Genomic DNA, 28000 nt, shown 5'->3' with positions numbered 1-28000 from the left:
TGTTTTCGATAAATATTGATGTCACCAATTTAACAAATTTATATGAACCATCACCTATACAAAACCAAAAGTGCTTGTGACTCAGTTCCAGTTAGTTTGAATGTTAATGATCTTATAACTTTATATGTATTTAAACAATAAAACAAAAACATTGGTAAAAATAATATAGGTATTAAGTGATACTACGAGTATAACGAAATTCGAAGTTTAATGTATTCCATACATAATGCAAATGTTTATATTAACTAACTAAAACGTAATTAAGGGAATAATACCCTATTGTTATTTAACAATGTCCATTGAGTACATCAACACTAAATTAATTAACCCATGCACGACTAAGGACAAGGTAAAATATAATTGATGTAAGAAAACACTGTACGTAGTATGTTAAATATTTATTTCTAAAAACTAAATATAAGTCTTTTTCTTTTATAACATGTACAAAATGTGAGCTTACTAATACATATACACACTAAAATAAATAATCTTTACATAACAAATCCCTCAACAGTTTCTTGAACACCGCCATTGCACACCATATTCCAACCGACTTAGAGAATACTTCTTCCTGTATGTACTTTTTGGTATATCTAGTTTAGTAGAACACAACTTATACTAGTCTTGACACACTTTTTCATTCGGTGAGTCGTGTATTTCTTCGTAGCCCCACTCTTCATGTGAACCGTCTCCCGTCCGTTTGACGCGCTTTTCGATGACTTCAGGGGATACGGTTTTGAGGTCATACGCCCAACCGATCTTGGCCATTGTGTCGATGAAGAGCTTTGTCAAGTTTAGGGAGTAGTTGCCAAGTTCGGCCGTTTTGTAGTCCCACGGGAAGACGTGGTGGTAGTTGTGGAAGCCTTCTCCCAATACGACAAGTGACACTGGTTTGGTTTCAACTGGGTTGATGTTTTTGTCGTAGGGCTTGCTACCCCATTTGTGTGCCGCGGAATTAACAAGCCAAGTCACGTTCAAAACGTACACATATCTGAAAATAGCGCACACGAAGTACCCATTCCACATGGTTTCACCCCATAGCGTTGGAATGTATGATGGCAGAATGAAGCAAGCCAGTGGCATCAAGATCAGGTAGTACCTGAAACAATATAGAATACATTTATCAAGAATGCTTCATTTAGGTTACTTTCTTTGCTAGTTAGGCTTGTTTAAGATATATCTTAATTTTTAAATCATTCATTAAGTCTACTTTGTCAATAATTAATGTTTAAATTATATTAAAACCTAGACCATATTAAATGGCAATAAAGCTGTATAAAAAAAGTGTATAAAAAGCTATTAGGAATTGATTAGATAGCACTTATATGTTTTTTTTTCTTCCAATTAAGAAGGTAGATACTGAATACGAACGAATTTAAAAAATATATATAACATATTTTATATTATTTAAGCCGACGTTTCTAGCGAAGAGAATTCATATTTTACAGCGAACGTGTTCACGGCTTCAGGGGCAGACAGGTCGATAGGTCGCTGTAAAGTGTGCAAAATGACGGGTAAAATAATAGAATTCACAAATAGCTTTTAAACGTATGGTTGAATTTCCTTATTTTATTTTTTTATATGCTGAGATCTACGGGAATCAGGTTATCAAAATATAAATCTATAATATAAAAATGAATCCCAAAATGTGTTGGCGCATAACTTTAGAACAGTTGAACCGATTTCTTTAATTCTTTTTTTATTATATTCCTTGAAGTACGAGGATGGTTCTTATGTAGAGAAAGCGTGAATATGTACCACGGGCGAAGCCGGGGCGGACCGCTAGTAGATTATAATATCATAAATTTATAAGATGGCAGGACAAAAACCTTCAGGCATTTTTGTAAAAAAATAAAAATACCTATTTTAATGAACTTCTACATTGCGATAATAATATACTGTATAATTTTAATTAATTAATTTTATTGAAGACATCGCTCTAAAGAAGACGCGATCCTTTGAGACAAATAGGCCCAAATAGCAATTTGTACATTTTAATAACAAGAAAATTGACGCTATCACAAAACATTGTAACTAGGTAGTTAGTTTTTCATTAACTCTCACTTGCTTTTTTATCGTAACATGCTCATGTTACTTGCCTGCTATTAACAGCTATTGTATTATTTTTTAGTAATAGAAAGTAGCCCGTATTAGGTTTTATTTAAAAAAATCTGTATTAGTTTGAAAGTAAATTAGGTGAATATATTAGAAAAGAGGTGTAAAACATCAAATACTTTTTTAAAGTACAGTTGTAAATTATAAAACAATATGTAGGTAACTTATACGAGACAATCCATACTAATAATATAAATGAGAAAGTAACTCTGTCTGTCTGTCTGTTACTCAATCACGCCTAAACTACTGAACCAATTTGCATAAAATTTGATATGGAGATATTTTGATACCCGAGAAAGGACATAGGCTACCTTTTATTGCGAAATATGTACCACGGGCGAAGCCGGGGCGGACCACTAGTATATTATAAGTACCCTTGCAGGTGCGGTAGTTTTTGTGAACATCGGGAGGACATTTACTTGTGGATTTTGTGGCCTGAAGCTGAAGCTTTTTTTGAAGGATGAAAGTGAATTCCCATGTGTCCTAGTGGGGTAGATGTATTATACATCTGTTTCACCGATCGATTTTCTTTAGCGACAAGTAGGTGATCAGCCTGTGTCCTGCCAGACCAAGACATTTTTTTTTTCTTCGTCTCCACTGGGAATCGAATCCAGGACCCCTCGGTTCTACGCTCACACGTTAACCACTGTACCAAGGAGGCGGTCAGTTTTAGTGTTCTGAAGGATGAATCCAATAAAAAAGAATTGAAGTACAGGTAATCCGTAATAGGTATGAAATAAAATTAGTTTATGTAGTATTAGTATTATGACATACTATTCTATAGCCATGGCCCAAAACCGTCAATATTAGCATTCCTATAACGATAGGTAAAAAGTATCACCGTTTTTGGAACCGAAGTATTGGATCCGCTTTCAGGTCGCTCATATCTATGGTAGGTCCCTTAGCCTTGATCTCAGGATGTTTTCGAACCAGCAGCCATCCGATGTGAGAGAAGAAGAAGCCGCGAGTTGCATTGTGCGGGTCTGCGTCCGTCTCCGAGTACTTGTGGTGCATTCGATGGTCCCTTGCCCAATCCAAGGCGGAGTCCTGATAAAAAATAAATATAGTTTGAAAAACTAAAAATACGCTTTCAATATAGATACTTATAACTAAAAAGTAGAAAATAATTCTGAATCTAGGACTCAATCAATAATCAATACATAGTATATTTGTGAACATGAGCTGATCTACAAGGCAACAACTAGGTACCTACAATATTCAACGATTTAAATTATCAATATTATGGACATTCAACTGTTATTAGAAATGTATAATTGTAGAAAATAGATGTATTATTTGTAATTTCATCCAATAGAAACATAATGATAGTCTAGTTTCTTTTTGTATTAAAATAATTGCGTAAATATTTATAGATATGCAATAATAAGATGCAGAAAAATTATTAACTATCAGAATTACAACAGATTCATGTACAAGTCACGATAACTCTAATTTCGAATCTAGGCGAATAGTTGGATTTGTTCTGCTTGAGTATTTTAACCAATTTAACTTTATTGATTTAAGATTACATTTCAGACTATGTAAATAATTTGTTGATTACTGAGTGAGTACTGTTTAAAACCATTACTTAGACTTGGACAGAATTTATACGCTAGAATCTAGGGCTACGTAAAATAAATTAGATGTAAGTTAATTAGGTTTTTGATAGATATGTCAATCGCATAATTTATTCCGCTAAAAATGTCCTCCGTTAAAATATTCCAAAGTATAAAATTAAATATTCAATACGACACTTTTGCAAGTTGATTCTGAATTTAAACAAACATTCAACAATAAGTTTATTATACTTCACAATATTTGTTTTTAATTCATTCAACCATAGTATTCCATTAAATTTTAAAAACGAGCGAGGGAATTGTTAAAAATCTAATTTTCATTTGATTGGAAACAACAAAGAACAATTGATTTGATGCATACTAAACAAATATTATCAAAGCCCGAAAATATTGCAGCCTTTCAATCAAACATTTATATATGTATAAGTATAATTATGTATATCAGAAAGCAAATAGAATAGAAAACGAAGTATGTATATGGCTTCAATCCCATTTCATAAAGGAAAATACCCTAACCGGGTGAAAGTCACACATAAGTCAACACGTATGTCGATTCCAAGCGATAAACTATTTTATTGGCGCGTAAGTTCATTGATAACGGTGTCATAGGTTGCAATAACACGCTCGACATGTGCCTCTCATGTAAGTCATTATATTTGTCATCAGAAACACTTATCACGTACACCTAGTGACGTGATCGTTGTCGGAAATATTCTTCCGATGCAATAAACTTTTTATAGATAAAGGCAGATGGTATTAAAGCTGCTCTCTTTCAAATTACACGCCGTTTCGTTTGACCTTATTTTTGTCGTGGTTTCGTATCTTATTTGAATAAAATTTATCGAGTGTTTTATGTATTATACGGTGTTATATAAAAACTTGTTTACATCGGTTTCTATACTTTATGCTATCTATGCTCACGTGAATGCTGGACTTGGATTTCTTATCTTATTCCTTATCACAAGTCAATTAATATTTATTGACTAAAATTCGGTAGGTAAAATTTATGTAATAGGTGCTTTAATTTTATATTATTTATATAATTATATTATTTACAATAGTAGGACGATTTTAGCGATTGTACACAAGTTAAAAAGGCTACAAAATATATTTTCACATTTTCTGTTCGCTTCGTTCAACCAAAAACTCCGGATTGAATTTAAAACCCGCTTCCCCATGTAAGTAAGTAGTTTAGTTTAGCTTTATCTCGTTACGTAGCGTAGATTCCTCAATTACTTACTTGGAAGGCAATTGTGTTGAAAATGGTTAGCAAAATGCGCAGCGGTAACCGAGCCTTGTAGGATTTGTGTGCCCAAAGCCTGTGAGCGCCTGCTGTAATGCCCAAACCCGAACACAGGTATAAGAACACCGCTGGAACAAAAATAACACATTATTTTTATGCTTAGCTACGATTCTGTGGTTTCATTTTTATCGGTAAGTACGTGTAACTAGGTAGATATTGTATGAAACATGAAAACGGTTGAATATTTGCTCTTATCGTGAAGTGAATTACGTTATTCAAATCAAATATTTTCTATACTTACCTACATTTGAATTTTTCATATTATATATTTAAATAAACCGAAATTTAGATACGGTTTGGATATTATAAAATTAGTGCCGCTGAAAGCTCGGCGTACTGTTTAGATTAAGGTAGGGTAGATGAAGAGTATTTCTACAGTCTACAATATAGTTCTTCAAATAACTTATTGAAAGTACCTACCTACATCAATTTATGTTCATATGTTCGTTAGAGAATAGCCAGTTCGAGATATGTCTTTAAATGAATGAATGAAAATGTAAGAGTATCGTTCTCAAAGAGAAAGGAAAATACATATGAAATATCTTCATTTTCTCGAGCTTAGGGAATAATAAAAATGATTACGTACTTTGATTCACACTCACAATATATTGGTAAGTTTCTATCTTTACAAAAAATACTACAAAGACTTTTAAACCTGAAACATTTTGTGGCTTTAAGAAGGTTATAAATAAAATGTATGGCTTCAGTTTGATATTAAATTTGTTGTGGATTTTTGAAGACATCACGTTAACGAGGCGTGCAGTCTGTATCTCTAAAAATAAATAAAAAAAAAGAAAAGCAATGAAATGGTGTAGAATTTAGTACAATAGGTTTCAATATCAGTAGTTATCCGCCCGGCCGGTCCGCCCCGGCCTCACCCGTGGTACATATTTCGCAATAAAAGGTAGCCTATGTTCTTTCTCAGGGTCTAAAAATTGTCTGTGCCAAATTTCATCATAATCGGTTGAGAGGTCTATGCGGGAAAGTGTTACAGACAGACAGAGTTACTTTCGCATTTTAATAATATTAGTAGGGATAGTAGGGATTTCGGTAGACAATATAAAACTTAATCACAAAATTGAAGATGTGATATTTTTAGAATACAATCGGCAAACATCTTTCAGCTAGTTGAAAAAGGTATTCGATAAATTTCTTACGAATAATCCTTCATTTCTTGATTTACTCAAGTGAAATGCTTTCTCCCTTATATACCTACTTTAGCATATAAATTATAAAGGATGATTAAAATTAAGATTTAGCCTCTAGGTACAAATAACTCTAACTAAGTAGGTTGCAAATAGATACAGTTTTAATAAAAACTAGAAAACACGTTTGATTATAATACATACTAATTAAATTATTGTATTGTCTCCGGTTTTTATAAGTGTATAAATTTTGAATTAAATTTGTTCCTTTAGAGTGGATAAAAATCGAATCAAAAGGAGTCGTTTGCATACAGGTTAGGCTAAGAAAAAGCGTGTTAAAAATCGATCGTGATATTTACAAAGTTAATAATTGCTTGAAAGCAAGTAAGTAAGCCTTTTAAATTGTTTTAACAATCGAGTATTAGCATAATAAACAGTAATATTTTCATAGATTCTCAAACGTGTCAACGATTAAAGATAAACATTAAACGTGTTGAAATTACTTTGTTTCTCTTCAATTATTATTCGAGTGCAAATTATTATGAGATTTTATTATTACTGTTGGAATTATCAATTTACAATTTGATCACTCTATTATTATTTAGTAGTATTATTTTTATACACTATAATACAAACATTTCTTTTTGTGTTAATTTTTAATTATTTTTCTTGTGATAGATTTGGGTTTGGACAATTTTTGGAGTAGTATTGTTTCATTAGAAATACTTACAAATACGTCAACCCGAGCGAAGCCAGGACGAGGAGGTTATATTTACACAAAAAAGTAAGGATTGAAAAGTCAATGATACTTTAAAACAATATGACGTGTCAAAATTCGATCAACAATAATATTTATTAAAATAGAGGGCATGGGTCGATGTTTCATGAAAAATGACGTCATCATAATAGGTACTTTACTGCTAAAAGCTGTTGTCGGAAATATGGAAAAAACGTGTAAAGATAGTTAGGCACTTTGCGCTTTTACTCTACGAATTTTTCACCTACATTTCCCATTTTCTCTTACGTTTATTTTTTCATTATATTAAAGGCATTTTTTTAATTAAAAAGTAGATTTGATTTGTTGATATTGCTCTTCTTTTATAAACCATTAAATCACGCTAATATTTACCAGGAAAATTACACAATCTTTATTGTATTGTAGTTCTGAAGAATTTCATTATCTTCTGTTTAGAGGCAGATGTTTTGGTAAAATTAAGTTTAGTAAAGTTGACTGTATATAATTATTATGAATACTTTCAGAGAAACGTTATGCTTCTACAGAAGCATTAGTTTAGCAATTATATTGTTTTTGCTTAACATTCGTTACGTTAAAGTTATGAATAAAATTATGACCTACATTAAAAATATTGTTTATATAAAAAAAATACTTCAGTATTTCAATTATTATTAAAAGAACAGTTGACAATAACTTGACTACGATCGCAACGAAACTACGATTTTTTCCACGACTAATATTATAAATGGGAAAGTGTGTTTGTTTGTTTTCTGTCACAATAGCAATATAATAAAATGATGTTTGTGACTGGGTATGTTGTAGGCTGCTTTTTATCGGGGTAAAACATCACTTTCCCGTGGGATTTTTCTTTGAGCCGTGGGCGGAAAGCTGGCTATAAAATGTATTTATTGTTCCTATCTAAAATATAATACTAACCAAACAGTCTGGTCGCCCACATAGCCTTAGTGAAGAACAAATAGGCACCATATACGCCGCCCGCGTGCAAAAACGCGAAGAGGATCACATTCCTCCACACGATTTTCCATTCTCGCTTGTCAGCGGAGGGCGGCACTATGGTGGCGTCTTTCGTAGCGTCCGACTCGAATAAAGCCCACGATGCCGCCTGTTGGTGGGGAGGCATTTTTCTGTAAAGAAACCCGTTATTTAGAATAATAAAAATAAGATTGATTGCTTAGTAGGTACGAATGGTATGAGCACTCGTTTCGAAGCTTTGAAGTGAGAATAAATTTCCCGAGAAAAATAATGCGTTCGCCATTTCCTCATAATATGCATTATGGCCGTATGTTTACTCTGCTAAATAATTCAAAAAATATGACTGGTTATGTTAGACTAGTTATGTTAAACTTTAAATTAAAATATTAATATTCAGTAGGCTATATAACGTTGTATGTTGCTTATGTACCTTCAAAATTGTACTTTGAAAATTATTCTGTGTGAAGTCCCGTGTCCCCTAGTGGGGTAAGGGGCAGATGCATTATGCATACACCTGTTTCACTGATCCACTTCCTTTAGGGACAAGTAGGTGATCAGCCTAGTGTGTCCTGCCAGACCGAGACATTTTTTTTTTCTTCGTCTCCACCGGGAATCGAACCCAGGACCCCTCGGTTCTACGCTCACGCGTCAACCACTGTACCAAGGAGGCGGTCAAAATTATTCTGTACATAATTCGAAATAATCGTAACCAATTATAAAGTATAAGTTTATAAATATAAATTATTCTATAAAGTATTCAAAATGCTATTTCTCAGTTTTCCGTCTTGGTTGTCCAGGACTTGTTTAATCGAGAATATTTCTAATAAGTATTATGAAATTTCATGGCGTTGAAGATGTTCACCCAGTTGCAAAAAACCCATCGCAACAAGGCCAATGCAGGTTTCATTGTCATTGCTACAAAAATATATTACTCGGAATTCACGATTTTAAAATTAATACCTCTAAATGGCTTTCAAACAAGAAGTTTCAGGAATTTATAACTAAGTCTTTAACTGAATTAGAATGCAACTCTCATATGTTTATTATTAACGAGATAGAAAATGACTGTGTGAATGTTGTCATTAATTACACCGAAGTAATTCTGCTTTAATTTCTCCCGAAAGCGCAATTCCATCCCACTACAACTTTATTATACCATTTGTTTGTGTTTTATTGCCAATGGTTATTCTTATTTACGTGGACGAAGTTAATTGTCATTTCAAGCCATATTTTACTTTTTAATTCAAGAGGTCCTGAAAATATTTGAGGGAACTTACGCCTCTACAATTTGTGAAGCAGTGCCTGGTAATACAATCATTTCATTTACTATAACTATGAAATACACTGATCATTTATATTTAAAAAAAACGTTATAGTTATTATGTGTGCCAGTGTGCTCTTGATAAAAAAAAGCAAAACGCATTTTAATGATTTGAAATTAAAAAAATGACTCATACAGAGTGAATATAGGATCGTTTATATTTTTAGTTCTAATTAGAACGAAGATCTCACGAATAGAGATTTCCTAATGAATGAGTAATTCAATGATTGAATGCTGATTCAACTTCGCAATATGATCGAAAATAGCTGCTGCATATTATTATTTTCAGTGTTTAGAAATTTCTTTTAACCGAAAAAAAGACGATAGTAATAACTAAAAAGCTGTTGTTTTATATTCACTTTAAATGCTCTACATACTAACCTCCTATCAATGATATTTATTTAAACAATATTAGAGAATTAATTTTCAAATAGTATCCATACATTGACGTGATGAAATTATATTTCGTTCAATACTCATATAAATACTAAAGGTATGCTCTTTATGTTATACCTATATGTAACTAATAAATTTAAATTCATAAATAATTCGACGAAGCGAAGTATTTGTTAAGTACATTATAATTAAACTTCGTACGTTCAAGTTAATGCTTATTTAATTGAAAAGCAAGGGCACATATTTATTCGTAATAAATGCCTAACATATCAATGCATAGTTATTTTCGTGAATGGTTGCATAATTATAATAAAAAAACAATATTGCAATATGTAATTAAATATCTAATATATTATGTGTACCAGCAAATAGTTCATAGGTTATCGAAAAGAGAAGCATGAATAAAAACCGAATGAAAGAAACGTGCAATTTTGTTTACATAATATGTATTTTTATTCTGTGTGATTGAGTAGTGACTTGTTATGACTAAATTTTATAAATATTTGTAACCTATTTCTATTTGGGGACGAATTAAAACTTTATATAGGTATACAGTTTTTCTTGTGTGTGATTTCATGGACAATGATTGAGAAAGTAAAGACTTTGCAAGGATTAAAAAAGCAATTTTAATTTATTAAGTTTTTTATTCTGACCTTTCGAACATTTTACAGCAAACATAAAGATTACGTTATGACAACGTAGAGACCATATTGTACCTACAATATGCTATAAATTCAATTTCTGAATGTATAACAAGAATGTATTTTTCCAGATAGGTACAGTGTACACATATGGCACATACGTATTTAAAAAAGTAAGGTTTAGAATTTTATTCTACGCTTTAGCTTATGAAATTCTTAAGTAATCAGTCATTAATATCAATTACAACTGTCTCATCTTAATTTCGAGGATTATCTACTAATATCATATTTATTAAGATTTTAATTTTACGTCAAATGAATGGAGTCACTGATAATACCTACAATTTATCAATATTCAACGCAATGTTTAACAACAACCTATGTATGAAATTTATTTTATTTCGTAAATTTATTTTAAGCTTCGTTATTCGTTTCGTCGACTTTTCATATAGAAAATAAAAATATTATGCTTTAAAGGTACCTATGTTGAAAATTTATTTCAATTTACAGTTGTATAAAAATTATCATGAGTAATAAAATTACTAACCATAACACGGTGTCTATATATAAAGTACACTTATATTATACTTAATATTATAAAGCTGAAATAAGTTTTTTTTTTGTTTGTTTGTTTGAACGCACTACTCTCAGGAACTAACGGGCCAATTTGAAAAATTCTTTGGAGGGCTATATTATATATAGTTCAGAACTATATATCATCACGCTAAGACCAACAAGAGCGGAATAATGCGGGTAAAACCCGGGGGCACAGCTAGTCTATTATAAACGCGAAAGTTTGGCTATTATGTATTCTATACCACGTCTATACCACGGAATTCAAATATAACGAATGATGGGACCTTGGAGTCTGGAGAAGGTCAAGGGTTACCCGTTGTCACGAAAAAAAGGGATGAAACAAGATACCGAAAATTTCATATAGAGAAACTAACACTTAATGGACTGCATATTATATGAATGATGAGATGTAATTTAAAAATATTATTTTAGAGATTACTACGATTATTCAATTATATTAACTACTTATAAATTGAAGTAAGTACATTGCCGTGATTACGATTGTTAGGTACACGCTAAGGACGTATTTGAGATAATAAAAAGCATTATTTATATCAAAATAGACATAGATACTTTAGATAGTAGAGATCGCTTCTAGAATATACATTAATTACTATTAATGAATAATGATAATGTAAATAGGTATATGATTATTCTAAATCTCATATACCTATAATAAATTCTTTCTCATAAGAAATCTGGGGGCACGGTAGTGCCCCCGCCAAGACGAGCCAAGCGAACAAGCGAAGCGCACGGGCACTACCTACCTTTTCTCGAAGCGCTTCGACGTTTTTTTGAACCCTCATAACTTGGGTTTGGATTATGCTAGATCAACAAAATTTTCGGGATATATTTTTAATAGAAGACTTATTGAACATATTAAGTTTTAATTATATTAGCTTGTATACTTCAGATTTTATTTATATCTAAAAAACGCTAATTTCGTCACTGACTCACTGATGATCATCAAAATTCTTAAGGTATTTCCTAATGTCCTAGAAAGCTGAAATTTTGTATGTAAGCTAGTATTAGCACACAAACAACAAAAAAATTATAAAACTTGTAACTTTCATCGCCCAACCCCTTAAACTAGGGGATGGGAGTTTGTATGAGACCTGTAATTTTAAATTAAATTTTGATCTGATAACTTTTTGTCAGTGCGAGTCATATGGGCTCGTCTTGGCAACATTTTACATGAAAATGTTTTTGGTGGGATAGGACTTATATGAAGTGTAAGTAAATTAAAACATCTGAGAACTGAATGAAATCCACAACTTTGACTCTATATGTGATTTAAGAGAACGTTTACTATTTTACTATTGTTCGCTAGCTGTACCCCCCGGTTTCACCCGCATTGCTCAGCTCCTTTTGGTATTTGCCTGATTAAATATAGCCTATAGTCTCCCTCGATAAATGGGCTATCTAAAACCGAAAGAATTTTTCAAATCGGACCAGGAGTTCCTGAGATTAGCGAGTTCAAACAAACAAACAATCTCTTCAAGTTTATAATATTATACATTAAGTATAGATTATCTCATACAATTTGTTGTTTAGATGACAATATATATGGTTGTTTCGTTTGAAAATTATAGGTATTTATATCCCAAAGCTCACTGCTCAGTTAGCCCGAGGTTTCACGCGCGAGATACGTGGTTAAAACACTTAAAAGCTATGCCAATCCAGACTATATGTATAAGATATTTACGTGTCAAATTTTATACAGATTCGATTAGCTGTATTCCCAAAAAATACACACATTTTAAGAGTAAAATTAGGTTTCGATGATGTGATGATTATTTAGATTTGTGCTGTGCTAGATAAATATTTAACGAGATGACAAAAGGAAATGAAAACAAAACTTGTAATGAAAAAAACAGACAACAGAAAAATTACAAAACTTCTTGCGTTTCCTGATTATGATTACGAAAGATTTATCTGAGTTATTTTATTTATGATAAGCGGTAAAATTATTTTTAATCAACAAAAACAATGAATTGAATCGTTAACAATAGTAAATAAAAAATCCGCAGTGTTTTACAATACCGACATATATTTAAAATCCATGACATTAGTATCAATTCAATTATAAATATGGATCAAAATATTTCGTGTTACGTATTTGTTTTGTTTTGTGCTTGGTAGAAACAAAAATAATTTAATGGATGAATGTACATTGTTAATTGTACAAGTATAATTAATAATAATTATTATTTATGTGGGTAATACCTACGCTATTACCCGAAGACATTTTTTTTATACAAAGGCACGTTTCGAACTTGTAAAAATACGAAGGGCATGTCATAGAGATAATAATATGTAGTACATATTATCTCTATGGGGCATGTCGCATGTACAATAATTTAAATTAAGTAGGTATACCTAAATAAATAAATAAAACATAAATAAAACATTCATAACACAAAACTAAACTAAATTTCATTAACTTTACTTAATATTTAATTTAGTCATAGAAATAAATCGCAAGTTGACTAGTTACTTTGTTAGAAAATAAATGTCCTAACAATAAATTTATTGTAATCAACTTTCTCTTGTTGATATGATATATTCAATAAAATTCTACAGTTATTAGTTGACTGACTTTATAATATATAATTCATTATTTAGGAAAATAGTTACAGTCCCTACTTATACGTATCATTGTTTCAGATTTCATTCGGATCTAACACGTATTATATTATAAAGGACTATATTAACATCAAATTTATCAACGAATAAAATATCATAATTGGATATTGTTTAACTTTAAAAAATATACTTGTATACGTTAATACGTTGTAAAAGATCTCCAAATTATTAATGCCCCAAATTATCATGCTTTATTTATTAAATTTTAAAGTATACCACAAAAGGATATATGTTATATTGTATACTGACGCATTTTCCTTTCCTTATCCGATAGTATTAATTATGTATTACATTGAAATGCCCAATATTTTCCTTATTTCTATCCAAATATAAACGATTCGATTATTAAAAATGTGTTCACAAATTCCTACATTTAATGTAAATATTGGAGTTAGTACTAAGTACACTTGCATCTGTGAATTATTGACACGGTCCGTGAGAACAAGTGATAGTTATGATGTTAATAAAATATAATACTTGTGAAGAAGACTTCCTTGTAGGTATCGAACATCATCAATAAACAAAATTCACCACTATGAATATTGAATAGTGTTTTCCGGCGTACATATAATATTGCGAAAATAAAAACAACCATTTCATAAAATGCTAATACGTTTTAATTAAATAATTGTAAATTCATTCGAACAATAAATTTGTGATAACAGAACAAATTTCCTTACCAAGTTACGTGTAAATAGGCAAACGGGAATTCAATTGTGGATCTAATTTAAAAAAGTAAATTACGTCATAACCCATGCATGATCTATTGTTTCTGTGGTACAAACATAATCCTTACTTACCGAAGCACCGTGATTTTTAACACGTGTATATAAATAGAATTAGAATACGTGGTCCTTGCGAAAAGAGCTGCGGTCACAGGCCAGTATTGTTTGACACTGGCATGACCGTCACATGCGCGGGAGTGGCGTGATCCCCAGATGATGTGCACAATCAACAAAGATCGATACAAGTGATAAATGAGTCAGGTCACAACCTCTCCGCAATTGTTTACTAAATATTATCGTTTAGTATATAAACTTGGTAATTGTCTCTAATATGTTTTACCATAGCTTACAGTTAGCCGATTGTTCTTCAGATACAATGATCGCAATTTGTTTATGATTTTATGCATGACATGATAACAATTATTGTTTAATAATGTGTGAACATTGACACTTATTCAACTGAGAATATAATGTCAATACTTTTAAATAAAATAATAATTTAGAATAACTATAAATCTATTATTTTGTACAAGAAAATGTTTGTTTTCCTTGATAAAAACAAATACCTTGATAAGGGAAATATGAAACAATAGAGCTCTATCTAAACCAGAAACAAGTGAAAAACTCGGGCATCTTTTATTATTTACAAGCGAAATTTATTACCGAAATTATCGAAAACATTTTTCCATAATTTTATGCTTAAAATAAAACTAAAACCTTAAATTTTATGCAAAATACATTAGACTTTGTTTGCCTTTACATAATGTACAATTATCATTTTCGGGCTCATGTATTTTATTGGCGCAATTTTTTACTTTAATCAAATGCCATATAGATTAGTTAGTAATGAGCTTTATCTTAATTAGTATGAATATAGACTGTTTAATTTTTATTCTTCATCATGTTATTTTAATAGTTTTTCTTTGATGTTTTTTTAGAAATGGACAAATTTTTCATTCTTAAATTTTTGATTGTACTAATTATTGAGGATTTTTATGAATAAAGTATCATTTTTTTATCGTAATGTTTAGTAAATAATGTAATTTTTAAACAACATTTTAGCAATCTATTTTTAGTATAATGTGATTTGTGAATTGATTTTTATATAATGGTTAAAAAATTACCTTAAACAGTGATAACTTATTGAGCACCGAGTTGGTTTTTTAAGTTAGCACTGGGTGGCTTGAAGTCGTTTAGATGTCGCGTAAGACTGCAATCGGGAAATTGTTTACAGCTATTTTATAGGTACATACATTGTCAATAGGTTATATCAAGTCGCGTCATAAATTGACCATAACGTAGCTACGTGATCCTCCTTGTATCATTTCTAAAACTTTCCAGAATGTAATAAAAAACAAAATTGCATCAAATTCCCTCACACACTTCACTGTGACGCACGGTCTATTTCATACAAAATTTAAAAGGGAATTTTCAATTGGAACTTACGAGTTGACTAGAATGAACGAAAACAATTTTCGCTATAGGTACGTCAACGCTGTACACCTCGGTCGGTGAACGTTATAACAATACTGATTAGTCATATTTTAGCACACGCTTATATTGAGTGAGCACGTTGTTTTGGAATTGGTGGTTGAACCATCAGTTACAGCATGTAAATTTCGGTCTATCTTTAAGTGTCTGGGAAGCAAGGTCATTAGTTTGAAGACCACAGCGAGCTGTACACACCGTCTAGAGTCGCCACTGATTATAATAATTAATCGGATTTCTTCAAGTTGATTGTTGCGTGTAAAAAATTTAAGAACATTAGTAACGATCTTTTGTATTTTGTATTTATTAGTGATAATAAACCGTGGTTAGTTAAAATATCAGTAAGATTTATTTTTATAAAGAATTTTATTAAAATGCAAAATAAATAATATTAAAATGTTTTAACTCTTACAGGAACATTGGCACCAGAATATGTAGCGCGTATTAATGGATAGAAATTCTTTCTCATTTTTATTTTCAGAAGATAACAAGTCAAAGAAGAGCGATGGTGATTAATTTTCGATTAGTAGTTACATGCGTCCCTCTTCAGCTTTATTTTGTTTACTAATGATAAGTAAAAGATATTACATAATAATATATTATGTACGTACATATTTAGATAAGCTGCTGAAAAATATGTTTTTTTCAATCTTTCATCTTATCTTAATTCTAAATGCCTGATTTCTCATATATTTATACCTAGGACTAGGAGGTAGAAATAAAATTAAAATTAAACTTATGTTTATGCTATTATAGTCTACAAAAAGCTGAATTGTCGATGCTCGATGGTAAGCGTAGCTCAAGAGACTTTGAAGAGGCATATGGCCTTTTAAAGATGATGGCCGTCTTTCAAAGTTATGGGATAAAAAAGAGGTTCGCAGAGGGGAATATACCACAGAACTGGGATGGGAAAAGCACCTTACTCTTAAAAATGTAATTTAAACATATTATTATTATCTCAATAAAATATATGTTATTCATTTAAATATTAAAAAAACACTGATAAATTAATTCAACAAAATATACACAATGTATCGAATCGTTAAAAGTATATATTATTATGCAAAGGTTATGTACATACTGATGTTAATTGTTGTGAGATATTAGTTTATGCGCATATTAGGCATATTTATTCACCATTTTTTATTTCAGTTAGCTTAAAAATAACAAGAGATTACTCCATTCGAGTACCATGTGCACAAGTAAAGTAATGCTTGAGCTAAACTAGCTTGAGTTTTGAAAAAAAAGTAAATGATCAAAAAGAAAAAAGACGGGTTGCACTCCGGGAGTGCCGGCAGAAGTGAAAACTTGATTATTAACGTTCAGCATGTTTGATATTTTGGAATGGTATCCGTCTTACGCATGGAATATAAGGGCTAAAAAAAAAAAAAACATCCGTCTTACGCTTTTTCGATCAGGCCACGTGTCCTGACGCGAGTTTAAGATTTTATACCCAACGCCGCTAAAGAAGTTTTCACTTCAATAAATAAATGTATAGAGAGATTATTAGTTATCTAATGCATATATTAAGATTTAAGTTATGCGTATCATCAACTGTATAATAGGTAGATATATAATAATATGATATATAATTCCCTGAATAGATTTACGTCATATAAATAATGAATTTAATTAATAACTCGGGCTGAGACTACGGACATGAAAATTAATAGTACTAGATCCCACCGCAGGATTACTTCGTTCGTAGTTTTTTGGTGAAACGAACTTTTTATGTATATTTATGATTAGGAGAATATATTATATCGACTAGGTTGCCAGTCAAAAATTGGCCGCAAGCAAGCATTAGATACCTATCATGCCAACTTATAGAGAAAATCAATATAAAATACGATATCTATACTTGCGTCTATTTATCCCGATGATCAGCAGCTGTATAAAATTAATCCCATGGTTTTTTGACAATATGCATTTATTATTTTTTTCTATTCTTTGTAAATTTATATTTATAAAACCAAAAATATCAAATTCAATATGCATTTAATTTAAAAAAAAATAATAGTATTTTACATATCTTAATATTAGACAACAACGTAAATCGATTTTTCCATAATTTTTATTGCTCCACTCTCAAAACTCACTGTTAAAAGTAACTGAAAAAAAAATATACAAACATAAATTAACTGTACACTGAATCCTAAGTGAATTAAGCCTACCGTCCAAAAATTTAAATTTTCCACATGCTAAATTACAATCGTGTGATATTGTGAACACGAATTGCACAATGGCCAATATCCGTGCCTCGGACCACATGCCCATAATTCTCTCCGCTCAGTCAAATGATCGTACAACTTTTATTATAACAACATATTCAAATTATTTATGTTTTCTTCATTAAAAGGACATTTCTTTGGCATTTATTTATTTATTTATCATCATTATGTTACCATCATTATGTTACCTATATGTAAAATATGGAACTATGAAGTTACTACTATAGATACTGCTTTCCGAATCGGCGGTAAACTGAACTATTATGACTATTCAAAAGTGCTTCTAGAGACTAGAAGAAGTCTAAATGAATGATTGAGTTTGAGTTTAAAGTGTTAATAAACAATTCTAATAAAAAAATATTCTTGAAAGAAACAAGAAAGAAAAGAAGCTTTATTGCCACATAATAACTTCCTACAAAAACATTAAAATACAGACACAGCCATGCTGTCAAACTTTAATACTCACTTGACTCGAACCTACTCGAACCAACAGTCGCTTACACAATTATTATTATAATGACAATGTATCAAAAATATTCTAGGTAAAACAAAAAAATAACCTTATTTCAATATTATGCACGCAAAAAACAAAGCAATCACAGTTCGAAATATGTAAAATTAAAATACTTAATAATACATAAAATAATTATAGTCAACACATACAATGTAACGCCACTGATTACATATTGATAAATTATGAGCAATTCACAATATCCTTGATTGATGAATAAAAAAATCTGTTTTGTGTCTATTAAAAGAAGCGTAAATCTATTAAATTAACACGTTATAGATTGAACTTCCTTATCAAGTGCACAGGAATAGAGTAATCTAAAAAACAAGTACCTATGCTTTAATAATAAGAATGTCGATGTCATCAATGTTTTAATTTTTTTTACGAATATTATGATGTTAGCAAACAACATATATATTTACCTACAAAATATTTAAACTTGTGCATAAACATTATATTTGTATAAACAAATTTCGCGTTTCAGTCGTACATGAAAATGAAGTCAAGTTTAGAGATAAATCACTGCATAGCAAATCAAAGCTGCAGATAAATTCAGACTGACTTTGTGGTTTAGTGAACGAAGTCGCTTGGGGACCTTTTCTCCCAATAGGTAACCATATTATATTCGATAAGTCAAAGCAATATAATAGCTATTACATATTAACCCATATTCTTTTCGACCCGATGCAATCTAATTTCAGGACGAGGATAAACCGAAGCAAATCTTCATGAAAACATTATTAGGCACGTTTTGTTTGCGAATCGAACTCTATCAGTCTAATGGTGATAACTATATAGATTATTTCCGAATTCCAAGCTTATCTCAAGGCTTAATTTAGCACATTGATACTTATTTTGCTTTCTAATGAAAACAACTGATTATTTGCTAATTGGAAAATTAATGACAGATAATATTTTTTAAACCGCTTATATAGAGTATTCCTCATTTAATTATGATAACGTATGTGTCATACCTAATTAAATGAGGATCCTTTATTTAATCAAACAAAAAAATACTTTAGATCAGAAATCAGATTACTCTTTCGTATATCCTGCTTGTCACATCGCAACGCTACGAAAATAAAAGTGTCTACGCTACGGGCATATTTCCCCGTATTTTCTTATTTTAAAAATCGTGTATGTGTAAACAACAACCTTAATAATAAGGGAAGTGATACTTCGAACTTTTATCTTGGATTCTATAAAAAACACGATTGACAGTAGCGTATGCAAAACTATAAGTTCCATTAAGCATAGTAAGTAGGTACACCGATGGCGGGACACTTAGAATATTATCAATGAATATAGCATTCATTTTCAGAGAACCTTCTATATTTCTACATGAATTCATACGACAAGAAGTAAGGACAAGAAAGTTTATATGGATAATGTATTGGTAGATTCCCAATAAGGTAAAGATCGAATTAATCAGTTTATGGTACAAACTACAAAGAAGGTAAAAATCCTATTATTGCCCGCCCTTTTTACAACATTAGGTTTCTAATTAATGTGACCTCTACTTCTTTTCTAAAAACGATCTATTAAACATTTTTAAACTATTTAAATAATTTGTCTGTTGCCATCTTCATTTTAAAAACAAATAACTAATCCGATTAATCTCAGTAGATAATTGTTATTTATTCTTTATCTTCATTTTTATGTATGAATCGATTTATTCATGAAATCTATTTGTTACATAGTTGTTTTAATACATTAATTATTACCCAATGATTGTAATTATGTGGAGAAGAGACTAAGTATATACGATATTATAATTATTTGTATTAGGTACCTATCCATATTAAAAGGCAATTTACTATTTTAAAGAATTTTTAAAAATATGCCTTTAATAGTCGCATTTGAATTGTGTAAACTATTGCTGAAGCATAAATTAATTTATCTATAAATAAATAATTAGAGATAACAATGCGAATTCTTTGAATGTAAACTTTACCTACGTGGTAGGTACTAACAATGGTTAGTATAATGTTATTTGATAATATGTGTGTGTTATTAAAATGTTCAAAAGGCTTTCGAAGGTGATAGATTTCTATGAAAATATGTCCAGTATCAAATCTTATTTCTAGGAAATAGCTACCTATTGCAAACGAGAGACTCCCTATGGAGGATATAAAAATGTACCTATTAGCTTCTAACCTAATTGTAAATAGATTAAATTACACACATTTTGGTAAAAGTAGAGCATGACTGCTCTAATACTATTAATTCTACGATATCTCCAGTAAAATCAGCGAATGGCTGGCAAAAGCGACAATTTACGGCAAGATAATTTTACCCTGGTATCGGCCATTTTGAGTCATGATATGGCCATCATGATTCACGGCTATGAGAATTAAAAATATAGCTCAATTTTCTAATTGCACGGTGATTAAATAGATCTATATTATTAATCAAGAAGAACTATAGAAATACATAAAGCTCTGAATTTTTTTTGTAGTTAGGTACTTAGTGGTTTTTTAAAGTTAGAGTATTTATATAACCTACCTATTGAAAACCTATTTATGCTTTGTTTACACAATTATATGTTCTAATACTTATTATTATCCCATATCCGCCCCGGTTCGATTCGATCGAAGGGCCTCTATGAAATTGGTTTATTTCGAGAGCAGTAGATATCTTTGTTTTGATGATTTTTTATGTAATTGTATTTCTATTACGATTTCACTATACAAAATAGTTAAAATTGAGACTGACTGATACAACTGAAAAAGGTATTTTAAGCGTGTGTTAGAATTTTTTATTTATTTATAATAGCTTTCTCAGACAGACTTGCCGTGGCCGTGGAAAGACAAACAGGTGTGGTAATTGAGTCTATTTGTATATCATCACAAAATTACAACATTAAACTGACTATAAAGTAAAGAAAATGATATAAAGTATAATTGATAGCTTGAGTGCGTAAATAATTGAATACTTTCCAATTTCCTAAGTAGTTTATAATTTTGTTACAAGACAAAGGCTGAACCAAGCTCTTGAATTGCACTTCATAATAAACTATGTTTTGTATTTTCAAGAAAACATTAATAAGTAAATAAAGTTGCTGTAATTACAAAAAAGTTTTCATAATTTAAATCCTAGATTAGTATGAAATTGCTTTCATAATAAGGATAATTATAAAAGTTATTGTAATGAGTTTATCAATTAAAGTTTGTTTTGCCTAGAACGTACGTGGACGTTAAACTAAGAATATAATTTATTTATTTCTATACCTTGAAAAAAAAAGAATATAGTGCATTCGAGGAAAGTAATTCAGGAAATTCAGATGTCGGGTAATGCGGAAAATTGTGAATAGAGCACTTCAGAGCATCGTTTTATTGTGAGTATCGTGAAGGCATCGCATGAAAATAAACGGGTTTGATAACCATATTATTCATATTTGTTTAATCAATCACTAGATACGTTCCTATTAATTTAACGTTATTGCATTTACCCCGTCATCCGGAATTAGACTAATGCACCCTAATTATAAAAAAAAATTACATTAGTTAGTTGTTATTACTTACTTCAGAACAGAGTAATGTTTTAGTCCCGTAATCTCAACTTATAGTGTATAATATTATTATAGAATTATAAGGTAATGAAAACACTTAAAGCTCTCAACAACACTTTCAAAAAATAATAAACAAGTTGGAGGTCATATGACTGCATAATAACTTCACAAATATAATACTAATATATCGAAAGTATTAGACTAATCGCGTAATATCGAATTTCTAAACTAAACAGCGACATAACAATGCCATTAGGCTATGCTGGCCCGTTACGGATATCCTTCATTAGAAGGCTACCATATTACCAGCGTGTTGCTACAAAATGTTCTCTAAGATAAAGTCCTTTTTGAAGGTAATTTTTATTATTTGATTATATTATCATACCTACCTTATATGTGTATAGGTACCTATTATTTATTTTTTTACAACGTGGAAAAATTCATTTCTCCTTTAAAATTACGACGAATATTGTTCATCGATGCTCTTCTTGTTGGTTTTAAATTTTAATTATATTATAATAATAAGTAACAATACGTTGGCATATTTATAGAGTTACTTATAAGTCATTAAACAATACCTACTGATATAGAGAACTAGGTTTCCGCCCGGGGCTTCGCCCGCGCAGTTAAAGAAAAACCCGCATAGTTCCCGTTCTCGTGGGATTTCCGGGATTGCGTGATTTTCCCGGGATAAAATGTAGCCTATGTCCTTTCTCGGGTATCAAAATATCTCCATACCATTTTTCATTTCATTTCAGTAGTTTAGGCGTGATTGAGTAACAGACAGACAGACAGAGTTCCTTTCGCATTTATATAATATTAGTATGGATGAGATACACTTTAAAGCCATATCTATGAAATTCATACCTAAAATTTTTAGAATTGATTAAATGATTATAACAATTATTCTAGTTAATATTTTACAATACAAATCAAATAAAAATACGAATAAAATCTCTCAAGCTATTCAGATTGGAATTGTAGCGTCTGTTATTACGAAAGCTGCAAGCTTCGAGTGCAGGACTGATTTTCATCAGACTTAATTGAAACGTTGTTTGAGTAAATCAAACAAGCGAAAGAATTATATAAAGTTCACAAAAATAACTGCCTCTATTTATCTATGTATTAACCAATGATATTATATATACAAACAAGAGGCTATTAACACTATAAATTAATAAATTTTCTGCATTTGACATAATAATTAAATATCTAATAATATTTATGTTATAAAGTGGAACGATTTCATAGTTTATTTGTTACATTTGAACTAAAAAACTACTCTCTGATCTTTTCTTAGGTACATTTATTTACCCTTAGTGCTGCTGAATTGCATAGGATAAATCTGTTTATGTGGAGCCAGGACGAATGGCTAGTTTTAAGTTAAACAATTAAATAAAGATTTCGGATTAATATATTTCATTTTAATTAGACTTATCCATTTAATAATTTTCGTGGCTACTTGCGAATGGACGATTTAAGCTTCAGTCCAAAAATATTGTTATGTAGCATTTTGTTAAAATTATTTTAAGGAGAACAATACTTATACTTACATTTTTATGAAGTTTGTTATACGAGTCCAGTACCAACGTATATTTAAACTTCTTTCTCTTTTATCAGAAACGAAATACTATATCGGAAGAATGTGTGAGAAACAATTTGAAAATAGAGAAAAAGACCACCATGGAAATAACCATTATCAAGTGGATCCAGAAAATAGGCCTGTGGTTGGGACCAACCGGTAACGAAATACACTGGTTAACAAAAATTTGCATCAGCTGCTTCTTTCTCGCTAATGTTGCCCAGATGATTGCGTTGTTTTTGGCTAAAAACGATCCGGAAAAGCTCTTCGGCTGTTTTAGCGTACTTTCGTTCTGCGGTATGGGATTTATCAAGCTGTATTCAATGCAATTTAAAAGAGACGACTGGAACTTTTTACTAAAACAAGCTTTTATATTGGAGAATGACGAATTGAACAACGATGACACGACCGGCGTCGATTATGACACCGATGATGAGGACAATGATAAATTCTCCGGGCATATTTTGGTTTATTCGCGGAAATTTTTGTCTACAAAGTCGCTTCTCTCTCAGATGTATAGCTTTACGGGTATCGTGTATATTTCGACCCCATTTATTGAATATGGGATATATAAAATAAAAGGCGAGGTTGTGGATTGGCTGCACGTTTTGCCGGTTTGGTCTCCATTAGATGTCAGTGCATTCGGTTATGCAGCAACAATTATTGCTGAAATCATTGCTTCTGTTTATTGCGTAAGCGTACACATTGTTTTCGATTCATTCGCAACTGGTACTATGATATTTGTATGTGGCCAGTTTTCATTACTGCACGCTTATAGCCAGAGAATCGGCGGAAGTGGCAAGCAATTTAATTTATGCCAAGAACGAGACGCCCGAGCACATTATAGGATTAAGAAATGCCACTTCATTCATGTTACTTTGCTACGGTGAGTGTCATTTGCCTAATGTAATATGTTTTTAGATTATATTTGTGTTGTTGAAGAATATTATCGTGTAGGTAATTTATAATCAACGGAAATAGAACGATTGCTCTATATTTTATGGCGACGTGGATTTAAAAAGTTTAATGAGTTCTCTTTATCTTATTTCATTTTATTTATATTTAGGTAACAATTATCTATTTTTACATAGGTTCATTAAATTATTTAGATGTTATATAGAGTTAAGCCAAAATTTATGAAAAAAAGATTATTTCATATCATTTACAGTATGGTCAAACAATTGGATGAAATCATAAGGAATATTGTCGGTATATACTTCTTCGTGGCTACGCTGACTCTCTGCTGTGTATGCATTCAGCTGCAATCAGTGAGTATTCATTTTTATTTAATATCTAATTTCATCTAAGCGTAGCAAAAACAAAATCTTTGATTTAATTAATAAAATATCTGCGCCCAACATTATTGTGATTATAATGAATCCCCCTTTCTACATGTAGAACAAACAAACAAACAAACAATCAATTTCAATCACTTGGATGTTGAACGAGGGTATAAAAAATGTCATTGATGATAGAATTAATTAAGCTATCTCTGAAAGTTTCAAACCACTCTCCAACAATAGATTTTATTTGCAGTTATATCTTGAAAGTTATAACGAGATCGAGTCGCCTTGCGCATACAAATCTTCAAATTCAGCACGAGCCACGAGATTAAGTCACTTGGAACATTCATTCTTAGCAAAGTTCTCTAGCTGTTAAAAGGAAGTGTTTCAAATAAATTGTTTCATTAATTCGCAGAAGGACTTAAGCGCCACCCAACTAATATCACTGTTACAGTACATGTGTGCGACTCTCACCCAGCTTTTTCTCTACTGTCATTACGGAGACGCTGTACAAAATGAGGTAGAACACTTAGTACTCGGCATTCAAGGTTCATGCTTGTAACAAATTAACCTAAGTACTTATTCTGGTGCCGGTTGGAACTTAAACAACAACTTAAACTTACGTGCAAGATAACTAATGTGCACTCTTAATTTTATGAAATTATTAGTTATTCTTAATAACGTAACTAAGCACTAGTGAAAATTGTGATTTGAAATACATCTCTCCTCATTATTGCATAAATTTTATACATTTCAGAGTGTTGTTACACTAGGCGAAGGCCCTTTCGCGTCAGCATGGTGGAGCCTCGGAATTAAAATCCGCTCTGAAGTTGGGATTCTTTGTATAAGAATGTCTCGCTGTTGCAAACTGTTCGCCGGACCCTTCAACGTTCTTAATTTGGAGTCTTTTATACAGGTTTACAATTTAATATAATAAACTATTTGAAGAAAGCTTTAAAAACTTGTGCTGTAAGAATGCTGCTGTTACGATAGAGCTAATATCAATATTTAGGAATTTGTCACAACGAAAGCTTTACTCAACTAGAGAAACTAATTGTTTCTACTTACGGGTTGTTAACTGGTGTGATTTCGTTCGGTCGTTAGATTTTAAATATTATATATGTATAGCATATAAAAGGTTACGAGAGCTTTCGTAAAAAAGCTATCTGAATTTGTTGTCTCTCAATAAAAATATTTCAGAGCAAACCCTATCAAGTAATTTTATGTTCTATACATACTAGAAACAAATACAAAAATATGCATATAGTGTTGAAAATGATCAGTCATTTTCAATAGTGCAATTAATTCCACATTTTAAGGAAGTAAGATTTTCAGACCTATCGCTCGCGTATCAGCATGAAAGTGCCTTAAAGGGTAGACGTATATAATAAATATTATAGTTTGTTAGCTTATTGCATAGAGAGCGCATTTTTCTTAGGAGTAGTTTATTGTTTATCTTGTGTGCATGCATATTATCATATGAAATATGAATACTCTCACGTAATATGGATAATAAGGAATAAAACTCAATGAATACTTAAACTAGATACCATTTTTACTGTATAATTATTATGATCTAAAATTTACCTCCTTGAGTGAGTCGAGCATGTTTTGGCTTGAATTAGCTCACGCCTGCGACTAGTTAATAGCATGTTGCGAAAGAATATTTAATTTATAATATGGTATTTTAATATAGCTACTTATTCTATAATATATTTATAAGGCAATATAAGATATTTCTCGCTCTAAAAAATTAAGGAGATTTGAGAACGGGTAAGCTAATGATATGAAATACATCGCCGAAAAATGTTTTTTGTACAATAGAATATAACTTTGATACCATGGGGTAGGAAGATACATATATATATAGAATAGTGTATAAAATTGATATTACTAATATATTATATTATCTATATCCTCGGTACTTGTTATTAAGTACCTACTTCAAATACTTATTCACATACATATTAAAATGTTTAACATTTCCAAACCAATAAACCATGGAGAACTGAGAAGTTGCAATATCGTGGGCGTAGGTACCTTATACCTATGTGTAGGTATTAATTACATGTATAAATTGACTCTCTACTCCTACGCTGATAGTTGTTAGGTACCTATGTATGAAATATTTCATTGACTTCGGTGCTTCCTAAGTTCCCAAATATATCAACATTCTCTATATTCAAGTAAGATAAATTGCACATTACAATCTTGGAAATTAGAAAGTAAGTTGTGTAGGTAAGCGATATACGTTCGAACCTTACCTTTTTTAAAATACATACTACATAGGTTGTTTCACTCAGGGCTAATTTTTCCATCGTTGGTTAAAAGTTATTCATCGAATAACGTATTAAACAGTAAACTACCATTTCAAAAATGTATTCTAATTGTCCGTATTTGACAGTTTACAGGTGGCATTTTAAAATGTTTGTGTAATACTTTATTGGACGGATAAATTTTAACCAAGGATTGAAAAACCGGCCCTTAGTGCACTGTAAGGTAAGATAATAAATATATTATTTTCCTTTCAGATTGTCCGGACGGCATACAGTTATTACGCAGTATTACGGCAGACATCTGAATAAGATTGCTATAAAGGTAAAACTAATTGTATCACGGCCGCTAAGGAAAACAATTTTCTAGACTCATTACTTTCACGATCTTAGTTCACGATACATAAGTTAAGTACCTAAGTAAAGTTGTTCAGTGGTAATATTCGTGTTTTATTTCTCATCTTTATTACTACTTATATAGTACCTATATATTATCTGTGTTTATTATTAAAATTTATAGTGATAAAAGAAAAGATAAATTAATTTACCAAGTGTTGTATTAGTGTGTTACATAACTATCTAAGAACTTCAACAGTTGCTGGCAAATTAACTGAGGGCGGCTGATGGTAAGCGAGCGAAAGAGAAAGCGGTGGTAGCATTTTCGTTCCGCCAGATATCCGGCCAAACTTATACGTTACATCCGTTCAAATTATAAACAGCTTTTTAAATATACTGCTGTCCTGGTGTAACGCCAGGCCGTAACGATTTTTCTATGGAATCATCTGTTTCGTCATAGCATGTTCTAGTTCAGCAGGAATGCGCAGAAGTAAGTGGAGTGACGTCATTTTTACACAAGCGAATGACTTCACAAATTCACGCCATCTTCTGTGACGTCACTATTTCGACTTTTTCACAGATACTACACACAGACCTATAACAGGCAGGTA

At 31.0% G+C, this 28000-nt stretch overlaps 2 protein-coding genes across 5 annotated transcripts; one reads left to right on the top strand and one right to left on the bottom strand.

Moving 5' to 3' along the window:
- Positions 1-383: 383 nt before the first annotated feature.
- LOC123694001 (acyl-CoA Delta-9 desaturase-like) lies at positions 384-15734 on the bottom strand. 3 transcript variants are annotated; one of them, XM_045639292.1, is made up of 6 exons: positions 15621-15680; positions 15299-15384; positions 7813-8021; positions 4933-5063; positions 2957-3162; positions 384-1099 (listed from the first exon to the last, which is right to left on the bottom strand). In XM_045639292.1, exons 3-6 carry the CDS (start codon positions 8015-8017, stop codon positions 619-621), a joined length of 1023 nt encoding a protein of 340 aa, XP_045495248.1. In that variant the 5' UTR covers positions 8018-8021; positions 15299-15384; positions 15621-15680; the 3' UTR covers positions 384-618. The 3 variants fall into 3 exon arrangements, with proteins under 3 accessions (XP_045495248.1, XP_045495249.1, XP_045495250.1); XM_045639293.1 differs by lacking the exon at positions 15299-15384 and having other exon boundaries at positions 15621-15734; XM_045639294.1 differs by lacking the exons at positions 15299-15384; positions 15621-15680 and adding an exon at positions 14250-14270.
- A 7764-nt stretch (positions 15735-23498) lies between these two features.
- LOC123693995 lies at positions 23499-27493 on the top strand. 2 transcript variants are annotated; one of them, XM_045639285.1, is made up of 5 exons: positions 23499-24383; positions 24666-24765; positions 25235-25300; positions 25538-25696; positions 27312-27493. In XM_045639285.1, the coding sequence occupies exons 1-5, from the start codon at positions 23599-23601 to the stop codon at positions 27363-27365; spliced, it is 1164 nt and encodes a 387-aa protein (XP_045495241.1). In that variant the 5' UTR covers positions 23499-23598; the 3' UTR covers positions 27366-27493. The 2 variants fall into 2 exon arrangements, with proteins under 2 accessions (XP_045495241.1, XP_045495240.1); XM_045639284.1 differs by having other exon boundaries at positions 25196-25300.
- Positions 27494-28000: the final 507 nt, after the last annotated feature.

This window comes from Colias croceus, chromosome 8 (assembly GCF_905220415.1).
Source record: "Colias croceus chromosome 8, ilColCroc2.1".
NCBI classification, from domain to species: domain Eukaryota; kingdom Metazoa; phylum Arthropoda; class Insecta; order Lepidoptera; family Pieridae; genus Colias; species Colias croceus.
The sequence above is the reverse complement of the archived record's forward strand: the minus strand, read 5'-3'. Positions and strand labels throughout refer to the sequence as shown.